The 10656-nt window shown below is 35.4% G+C and overlaps 2 protein-coding genes across 5 annotated transcripts in view; one reads left to right on the plus strand and one right to left on the minus strand.

Moving 5' to 3' along the window:
* The first annotated feature begins 6098 nt into the window (after nucleotides 1-6098).
* Pmch (pro-melanin concentrating hormone) lies at nucleotides 6099-7406 on the plus strand. Its single transcript, XM_031349602.1, has 3 exons — nucleotides 6099-6393; nucleotides 6726-6924; nucleotides 7175-7406. The coding sequence occupies exons 1-3, from the start codon at nucleotides 6145-6147 to the stop codon at nucleotides 7222-7224; spliced, it is 498 nt and encodes a 165-aa protein (XP_031205462.1). The 5' UTR covers nucleotides 6099-6144; the 3' UTR covers nucleotides 7225-7406.
* The window catches only part of Parpbp (PARP1 binding protein), a 45879-nt gene continuing 41621 nt past the window's right edge, over nucleotides 6399-10656 (minus strand). For 3 of the 4 annotated variants that reach the window (XM_031349595.1, XM_031349597.1, XM_031349596.1), the window contains exons 10-11: nucleotides 8631-8766; nucleotides 6399-8202 (exon numbers count right to left, since the gene is read on the minus strand). In XM_031349595.1, the coding sequence (XP_031205455.1) occupies nucleotides 7871-8202; nucleotides 8631-8766 (468 nt within the window). In that variant the 3' untranslated portion in view covers nucleotides 6399-7870. The remainder of the gene's footprint in view (nucleotides 8203-8630; nucleotides 8767-10656) is intronic. The other variant, XM_031349598.1, reaches the window with a different exon arrangement.

The raw sequence follows: 10656 nt of genomic DNA on the forward strand, positions 1-10656 counted from the left end.
TCGATTCCCTTTCCTCTCTCTTCTCCTGAGAGTTAGGTATATTCTCTTCTGTCAAATCTTCCTCTGATTTGGTACTTTGTCTGCCACTCAATTAGACATCACTTTCAAACTTTCCAAACATGGGTGCCTCCTTCTACAAACTTTCTTAGGGCACTAAGTAGGGATTTGAGAGAGCAGTCCCTGTCCCTGTCAACCTCTTGAAATTCCTTTAATAGAATCAATAAGGTGTCTTGATCAACTTCATTAAAGGCATTATTAATCTTTGCTCAATTTCTATTGTATAATTAATTCACATTGTCTTCATTCTTATTATGTGTAGCAGTTCTTTTCATTTTCTGAATTTATTTTTTGAATTCCTTAAGATGAAATCTTAAGATGCAAACTGATTTTTAATTTTTTAATTTTACAAGCATATATTGCCTTTAAAGCACATTAGATGGTTCCACAAATTATGTCATATTTACCTTTAATGCAAACTATTCTTTCATTTTTATTATGATTAATTTCTACAATCACATGGTATTTTAAAATGTGGTATTCAATTTCTCAACATTCACATATTACCTATTTTTCTGCTATTGATTTCTAACTTAATTCCGGTGTAAATCCAAAGTGTAATCTATGATTTAAAAAAAAAACAAAGCTTAGCATATATAGCAATCATAAAAAAAAGGAACAAATTGTCTAGTCAATTTCAATATTATTATAAAGACAAGCTTGTGAAAATACCTCTTACTTATCTGTTGTCTTGGAAGCTTTTTGCTGAACAAGCTCACCCTTCCTAGCTCTTTCTGAATTCTGGTTGGTTGATTCAACTTAGCTGTTCTGGCTCTAAGTCCTCTCCCAGCTGATTAATTCAAACTGGCTTCTCCCAGCTCTGACTGAATTGCTCTGCTTGACCTCAAACTAACACTACCAATTTGTTCTACTCTTCTGGCTCCTTCTCATTCTCTGGTTCATTCAGTCTTCACCTGTGTCTACCTTGTTCTCTCTTCAACATGTCTATAAAACTGTCCTAGTAAAAACTGCCTCTGAGGATTGCAAATTCAATCATCAATAGGAGAGGAGCTCGGCCCTGTGAAAGTTCTTGCCCCAGTGTAGGGGAATGCCAGGGCCAGAAAGTGGGATAGGGCGGGGTGGCAGGCATGGGGAAGTGGGAGGCAACAGGGGTTTGTTTTGGTTGTTTTTGTTTGTTTCTTTGTTTTTTGGAGGGGAAACTGGGAATGGAGAAATTTACATGTAAATAAAGAAAATATCTAAAAGAAAAAAAAAACCTATCTCTGAACTCCACAAACTGAACTGCCACCAACTGAACTGTCACAAACTCAACAACACTGCACTCCTTTCAACTGACTCCCAATTCCTGTTCTTGTCAGAGTTGGGCGTATCCTATCCCTGACTCATTCTGTCAAGTCTTTCTCTGATTTGTCACATTGTCTGCCCCTCAATTAGATGTAACTTTCAAACATGGCTGCTTCCTTCTACAAACTAACTTTGCCTTCATTATTTGGAACTAAATGTATATACTAAGGGTGTGTCTGCATTCTAGCCTAGGTATTAAAGGTGTATCATTCCAGGCAGGTCACACAGACCTAAAAGGTCTTTAGATGTGATCCCTTGCCAAAGCAACTATATTACTGGATAAAAATTCCTCACACAAATTGATATATGGCAAAGCTATTCCAGAACCCTTAATATCTTCTCCATTAGAAAGTGTATATGTATTATGCATCAAGATCATATAGCAATAAATTTTAAATAAATACATCAACCAATAAATGAATAAGTTAGGAAGTCCCAAACAACTCTTTACTGTTAGAGATTTAACTTTTCACACAGACATCAAAGCAAAGCAATCTGAGGAAAAAAACTTTTCAGCTAATATGACATGGCTGGATCTCCATATAGAAAAGAAAAAAAGAGCAGAACTATCTGTCCTACCACTTATAAAATGCAAGAATTAATATAAACTTGATAGATTTAAATATAAGATTTTAAAAAAAGCTTCAAAAGTGAAAGAATACCTTTTCATGTGTTAGAAATAAGTAAATATTTCATAGAAAATGAAAGCAATAACAATTCTTAATTTGAAATTAAGACTTAATTTATGTTTAATCAAAAGGAATTTTATGCTTATCAAAATTCTTTTAAGAGAGATAATAGTCTCACACACATACACAGAGAGCAAGAGAGATAAAGGGAGAGAGAGAGAAAGAGAAATATACAAGTAATAGTTAATTTTTACAACTCCAATAATAAAAGGAAACAAACATGCCTTATAAAAAATGTTGGGGCAAAAAGTTTATACACAGAAAATACATTGATTGATCAAAATTGTCTCAGCATGAGTTCTCTGGGAAATGAAACTAAAACCTCAATGAAGCATCACTAACCATGTATAAGAATGGCTGAATGAGAGACATTGGTGCCACTATGAATAGCTTACCAATGGTTAATACACCATTGCATATTTTCTGTCTATCTTATTGAAAATCATCTTATATATTATTAAGATGTACACTAAATTAGATACTTATGAGCCATTTTTTATTTATTTTTCTAAAGCAGCAAACTAAGGGAAAACGCTTTGAATGTACAGTTCATGCTCTCCTGGCTTTTAGGATAACTGATCACCTGCAAAGGCAGAAAGTACCAGTGTCATCAGATGTGACTCTCAAGTGTACACTCATCACACAGCAGGAGTACACTGATGGGAAGGAAGAGAAATTAATGATAAAATTATTTACAAAGATGCTATATGAAGCAGTTTCTCAGAAAATGAAGCCTCATTTCAGGTAAACCTAGTGCTTACACAGGTCTCCTGAACTGTACGATTCCATCTGGCAATAGCTTTTCTTCTTCAGAGTTGCTTTCTACCACTTGAGGAACTTTCAATTTCAGCATCAGTGAAAAGGAAATCTGCCATGCTCTATTGCACATCAGAGTAACCGATGTTAAAGAAGTTATCATTAAAAACTGTAAACTGTCTCCATAATTAAACGGTTATGGGAAACCTCATAGCGTTCAGAAACTACAACAGTTTAAACAAAATAAAGGAAAACGCTAATTTTTTAAACTGTCAGAATGGTTTGGACTTGGCCCCAATCTTAGAGAAAGCCTAGCCAAAATAATTCACCCAGTGGAAACTTAAAACAAAATACATAATTATTAATATTTATTATAGTCCAAGACTGCAACTAAGAAGAAAAATAAAAGGTTAGTATTAACAAGCACTTATAGATTGCACACACCTCCAAAGCAGGTTTTAAATGCTCGAAAACAAACCAGGCCACAAGTAATGGTATTAAGAAGATTAAAAGCAAACAAACAACAACAAGAAACAGATAAGCATCTTTTAAGGACAAAGACATCAGAAAACACTTGTCTATTATGATTTTAGCAGCCCCAAGTGATTTCGCATTAACTATGTCTATCTGATAAAATTTGCATTGTATATGTCATAGAACATAAATTCTTTAAACAAAAAAAGGAAAAATTGGTTAGGCAGTGGTGATGCACACCTTTAACCCCAGCACTTGGGAGGCAGAGGCAGTCAGATTTCTGAGTTCAAGGCCAGACTAGTCTACAGAGTGAGTTTCAGGACAGCCAGGGCTACACAGAGAAACCTGTCTCAAAAAACCAAAAAGAAAAAAAATAAATAAATATCTATCTAGAGATGAAAAAAACAAAACAACAAAATTTAAGTCCTACCAAGAGAATCCCACACCCAAATAGCTCAACAGTAAAGGGATAGGGTCTCCCTCGTTACATCTTATGAAATTATCATAATCTAATGTCAAACAGACAAATTCAATATTAAAAAGAGAACTTATAGATCACATTCATGATGATAATATTACTGAATGAAATATTTCCAAGTTGAATATAAATAAAAGATTTGTTTCACAAGCATATGAGCACTTCAATATAGAAAAATCTAAAGGCTAAAGAAAATTATATGATCATTTCTAAAATACATATAATATTAAGTATTCAATAAAATCCAACAATTTGTGGTAATCAGTAAGGCAGAAATAGGAATCTCCTGCCATTTAGACAGCAGACAGATTGAAGGTTGCGCTCCAGGATAAAGTGTTACTCATCTCTATAAAATCATAACTACTGCAAAGATGTCTGCTCCCTCCATTTCAAAACTTGCTGGGAGTCTGGGCTAGTGTGTCTTCAGAGAAAGTTCTATGGGAATCCACATGCTTATGAACTAAGAATTGTCCAAGAATTGCCAAGCAACTGCTTAAGAGAACTGGATGGCTGAAGAAATAGCTGGTAGGCTTCCTCCACTAGACATTAAAATAGAAATGGATAAGGCGGTTGATCTGACAGCAGGGGGAAGGATTCAGAAAGAGACCCACACATTCAAGGAAGCCCAGCAACCTGCAGAGAGTGCAGCAGATCAGCTGAAAGAAGGCGCATAATGGCCCAGGAGGTATAGACATCAGAAACATTAAAGCCCATATATATCACTGTTTACAACACTCTAAATCTTTTAGATTTAATTAATAAATAATAAATGTGAAAATAAGCATATTAACAGTCTAAAAAGAAAAAAATGGAAATATGTTAATAATTGCAGAGTTAGGAAAGATTTCTTTTAAAAACAACGTAATAGAAATAATCAAACATGAAGAAAAATTCTTATGTTAATATTAAGCAGGCTGGGTCACCAAAACATACCACAAACAAGTTAAAGTAACAAGCCCCAAACCAAGAAAAATATTTCCAAGATGTATATCTAACATCCAGAATAGTGTATAAGGAGTGTTTATAATCAGTTATCAAAAGACATAATCAAAAGCCAGGCCTGGTCTTCTTGTTATTCTAAATGTTAAGGAGGACTGAAAATGTAAGGCCTATGTGGGTTACAGGGTGAGTTCAAGGCCACATTGGAAAAGACGATTACACCATCCAAAAAATAAAACCAAAAGGAGAAGAGGGCAGTAGAGCACCTGGGCAACGTGTGCAAGGCCCAGGTTCGAATCTCAGAACAAGTGGAGAGAGCATATGAAACAGCGACCACCAAAAACCCAGCCTTTTCAGCATTGCCAAGGTCAAACATGCGCCAGTAGGGATTCCTGTGCCCTGTTAAATAAAAGCATAGATTGCTTACAACTATTTTGAAAAACATTTGGCATTTCTAAAGCCAAACACATACATAGTCTATGCCCTAGAAATTCCACACCTAGAAACACAGCTTTGTAAACACACACACGAATATATGCGTGAGAATGTATTACTCACTAGAATCTTAGAAATTAACTTTGAAACATGATTTAAAAACAATTTCTAAGCTAGCTATGGTGGCACGGCACATACCTGTAAGCCCAGCACTTCGTAGGGCGAGGTAGGAGGGTTGCCATAAATTTAAGGCCAGCCAGGGCTACATAGCAAGACCCTGTCTCAATAAATAGAAATGAAGCAAAACCTAAAACTTCCAAAATTAATCCTTATGGAGACCATGAATATTCTTTTCACAGACTTTTTATCAGTTATTTATTAAATTCACTAAGAGGAACTCAGAATAAAAAAAAAAAAAACTCCAGACAGATAAGTTTTAGGTGAAGTACTAACAGGATTTTTTTGTTGTTGTTTATCCTGACAAGCATATGTACTTTAATCACAAAAGACCTTATCAAGTATTTATAAAGGAAACTCTTTTCTAGAGATAACTTCTATTTAATAAGGATTAAAAGGGCATAAAACTTGTATCCTTATTATCCATGAATTAAATAACATGTTTTAATATCTTAATCAGAAAGTACACAGAAGGAAACTGTAGAATCAGGAGAGCCTGGTCTCCTGCGGTCTTTCTTAAGAACATCCTACTTTGAAGAGCCTATAATCTACTCACAGAAAGCCTTCTCTCAAAGACCTTAATCAGATTCTGAGAAAATTCACACGCGAAATAAACAACAGGCCACTAAATCCAAAACAATGCAAGCATTAGCGGCTTTACAAAGGCGAGGCTCTACGGGATGAGTCATTTCTAAAACAAAAAGAGAAAGCCTTTAAGTGTTTTCTATTCAGGCAGAAAGTATATAAAGGTAGGAATCATTTAGCCACCAGCAGAGTGTGAAGTTTTTCATCCAACACATTCTCCTTTGGCTTTATGCAAGCATCAAACTAAGGATGGCAAAGATGAATCTGTCTTCCTACATGTTAATGCTGGCTTTTTCTTTGTTTTCTCAAGGTATTTTACTTTCAGCTTCCAAGTCCATAAGGAATTTAGAAGACGACATAGTATTTAATACATTTCGGATGGGAAAAGCATTTCAGAAGGAAGATACTGCAGAAAGATCAGTTGTTGCTCCTTCTCTGGAACAATACAAAAACGACGAGAGCGGTTTCATGAACGATGACGACAACAAGAACACAAAGGTAAGTATATGCAGTCCGCTTTTTATTGCACTAGAAGGGAAAATGGCTTTTATAATTATAAACCACCCAGAAGTAAGCTTTGTATTTTAATTTTATAACTAGGCATACATGCAAACAGTCATTGTGTGCATTAAGATGATAACTAGGAAAATTTCATACAAGCCAGGTATTTCCCCGTCTTTTCCAAAAGCTTTGTATCTTGTATCTCACATGTTGGGAGGTGAACGCAGTGTAGAGTATCTTAGAATTGATCAGCAAGAATGTTGTACACCTGTATTTTAGCTCTACTTTAAAGAAGACAGCTGGGATACAAACCAATCTTCTCTTCACAGAACACAGGCTCCAAACAGAATCTCGTAACTCACGGTCTGCCACTGAGTCTGGCTGTAAAACCTTACCTCGCTCTGAAAGGATCAGTAGCCTTCCCAGCTGAGAATGGAGTTCAGAATACTGAGTCCACACAGGAAAAGAGAGAAATTGGGGATGAAGAAAACTCAGCTAAATTTCCCATAGGAAGGAGAGATTTTGACAGTGAGTAGCCTTCTAAACATTCAATTCCTACATACTAATTTTATAAAAGAGCTTTGAGCTTAACTGAGTTGGATCTGACTATAACAAAATCAAGACCATAGTTCAGTTCTACCAAATAGTAGGCAACCCATGTCAAGATGGGGATTTTTCAAAATCAGTAATAGAGTTTGATTTATTCTGGATTCATTATAAGTCCACAGTTTTTCCCAATTCTGTGTAGTAATTATAGTCGTTTTATGTTCCCTTTCAGTGCTCAGGTGTATGCTGGGAAGAGTCTACCGACCCTGTTGGCAAGTTTGATACCTGCTGGTCCACAACATCCTTTCAGAAGAAAACAATTCATTGCAAGTGGAGAGAAAAGCCCTTAATGTTGATATAACTTGTGTATTATCCTAAATGTCTGATTTAAAAGAAATTGATTAAGATATGTAATAATGTAAATGATATGCTTGACTTGTACATTAAACTTCACAAAAATTCTGCATAATTCTGACTTACTGGTATTTTTGAACAATGGTTAATATGTGAGCCTCACATACATTTATCAAAATAAGAAATCATCACAATAGAACATCTTGGGAGCTGATGTAATAACCAGCTGGATCTCAAGAAACAGACATCTTCCTCCCTCCTTACATTTTAAGGAGTCCTTGCCCTCCCAGAGGAATAGAGGGCATTGAAGATGTGGGTGAGGACCCTCTGGGTACCCTCTTTGATTTGTTGGAAGCTGGGCTAAATAAATGTCTTTATCCTTCATTCCACCCAGGTCTATGTATAAAACTCACACAAGTCACTAAACAATGTTACATGTGAACTGTTTGTATCACAGGTATATTGAGAAACAAAGGTAAAAGCATTCATTAAAATTATGTCTTAAGATTTAAAAAGTTAGCTCAGGGCTTGGGTGAATGGTCTTATCTAAATCTAAAGCACACAGACGACAAAATCATAGCATAAAAAACTGTGTCAACTTGGTCTGGCCAGGAATCAACTTGTCCTTGGCAGTACACCTATTGCCTTTTGCTCCTTGGGCTAGTTTGTCACCAGCTTTACTGTGTGAGCCACTGGGCACTTTAGGGATCTTAACGTTCTTATGTTGGTACAGTTCATTTCCACGGTCACAGTGAATATTCTCACTGTATAAATCCAGCTGTGTCCTCTTCGATATCTTCCTTTGTGTAGATTTTCTTGGTATTTTGTCATCCTTACTTCTGTCCATATGCACATTTTCAGAACTTGTCTCAATTCTCGCTTTCCCACCAGATGACTGTGCTCCCTCTGTCAGGCAGGAGGACAGGGGGAAGGAACAATGATATTTCGTATTATAAATCATGAGATGTACGAAGTAATCAATAAAAATGGCTAGGGCATTTAAAAACATATTATTTATAATATAATAATCCTACCAATTAAATGCCAGAAAGTAGCTGTTCTCACACTGTTTCACTTTACTATGCCACCTATTAGCCTGAACAATGAATATCTATGTAAACACACAACAGACAAAACTATAAAGTATTTTCCAAATCTACTTAGTTAAACTATATCATACTCCTTTTCACAAATCTGTACTTAGATTCAATTTCTTAAATAATCCAGGCCTAAAAGAATCTGTCTTTATATTTGTTAGTATGTTGCAGAAATAATCTAGTTTTAACTAAGGTAAAACCAATTTGTTGACTAATTGTTCAAACAAGGTCAATTACCAGAAACATCATTTTCCAAGTGAAGAGCAGACAATGGCTTTGATGATGAATTAGCATCCCATTTATTCTTGTTCGTTATGTAGTCATCTTTATAAGTACAAGCAAACTGTGATCTAATTAATGTCTGCCTCATCTGCTAACAAAAAAATGAAGAAAATATGCAATTATATTCTGGCTTATTTTCCATTTAGTTCTATGCACATTGCCCAGTGATTGACACATGATATAACGACTGTCCTTACAAGTCCCATCACTCACTTGGAACTTTCAATCATACTATGTTTCAGTTTTCAAACTCACTTGTTACTATGGACTAGCCTCTTAGTTCTTTTAGCAACACGAGCTATATACATATAGTTTATATTTCTATAACAGCTCTAATATTTAATTTTTTACTCCTTAGGGGTTTCGTAACACTTTACTTTGAGCTGCTTTGGAGTGTCATGATAACTAAAGTAATAATACATACACATACAATCATTAAAGAGGATGGGAGTCCTATATCTTATAAAAAAACACAAAGCTTTAAAAGATAGGACATGTGATTAAAGATATTGGTGGAAGGAAAAATACTAAGTCAAAAAAATTAGGGCTGAAAAGTTAAAAGAAACAGAAATAGCGAATGTTTAGCAAGAAGAACATAAACAATGGGAAGTCATATCTTCTTGGTTAAAACACCTATTTGAGAAAACCAGTGTCTTTATCATTCTAGAAAGATGCAATGGAGTTATAATGGTCGAAATTTTAGCATATTCGCTTGCATTTAACCTCAGAGATAAGAGATTTAAGCTCAACGTTCTCATAAACAGAAGAAAGTCACACAGATAAAGTTAGTTCTAAGCAGGGTGTGAACACACCACTGTAGTCATAACGCTCAGAGGATAAAGTAGGAGGATCAACATTGGAGGCCTAAGACACTGGAGGGCAGGGGCGTGGAGAGACGAGAAGGGAAAGTTAACTTATGAAGTAAGGCAGGAAGACAAGCAGTTTTAAAATGCATTCTGCAAATATAAGACTACAGAACTTTTACAGAAGTAGGAAAAGATTTCAGAACAATGCAGTCTACACACATACTGTGAATGTCATCAATGGCATGACTGCCCATTGTTTATAACCACTCATTATTATGGGAGATTTCTCCAAACAATCAGATGCTACCTCATATCCTTTTAACACTTCAAATTATACTTATATTATGCTGGATATTAATGAGTATTTACTGATTAAAGTGTAATCAAAGACATTCTCATAATAGGAAAATATAATAATAAAAATTTTAAAAAGTAAAACTATGGGGACTTATGCTGGGCAGTGGTGGTGCATGCCTTTAATCCCAGCACTTGGGAGGCAGAGGCAGGTGGATTTCTGAGTTCGAGGGCAGCCTGGTTTACAGAGTGAGTTCCAGGACAGCCAGGACTACACAGAGAAACCCAGTCTCGAAAAAAAAAAAAAAACTATGGAGACTTTAAATAAAAGATTTGTAATTTTTTTAAAAGAAATTATGTTCCATATTTTTCCGTGGAAAATTATTGGTTTTAATCACAAAGATGTGAAAAGTTGCAAAAAAGTATAAAATTCAGAAAGCTACAGTTACAATGCAGTGGGTTCTTATAGTAATGAGGACAGATACAGGTGAGAAAAAATGATTAATCATGAAATACATATCAAAATTAAAAAAAAAGACACTTAAAAACAAAAAAAAGCACCTTTATCCACTATACCACCTTGCTAGATCCTTATTACTAGACAATCTTGAATAAAGCACCAGCTTCTAACATGTCCACACATAAGTGTAATAACAGTCACCCCACTGTTAGATTATATAAGTAAGAAAGAACATAAGCATTCCTGAGCATTCTGTACATCTTTGATCATAACACTGAGAAGGCAGAGGCAGGCAAATCTCTGTGGGTTCAAGGCCAGCCTGGTCTACAAAGCAAGTTCTAGGACAATAAGTGCCACTGAGTGACCCTGTCTCAGAAAAATAAAAGAGAGAGAGAGAGGGAGGGAGAGAGAGAGAGAGAAA

The sequence above is a fragment of the Mastomys coucha genome, unplaced genomic scaffold, assembly GCF_008632895.1.
Source record: "Mastomys coucha isolate ucsf_1 unplaced genomic scaffold, UCSF_Mcou_1 pScaffold4, whole genome shotgun sequence".
NCBI lineage: Eukaryota > Metazoa > Chordata > Mammalia > Rodentia > Muridae > Mastomys > Mastomys coucha.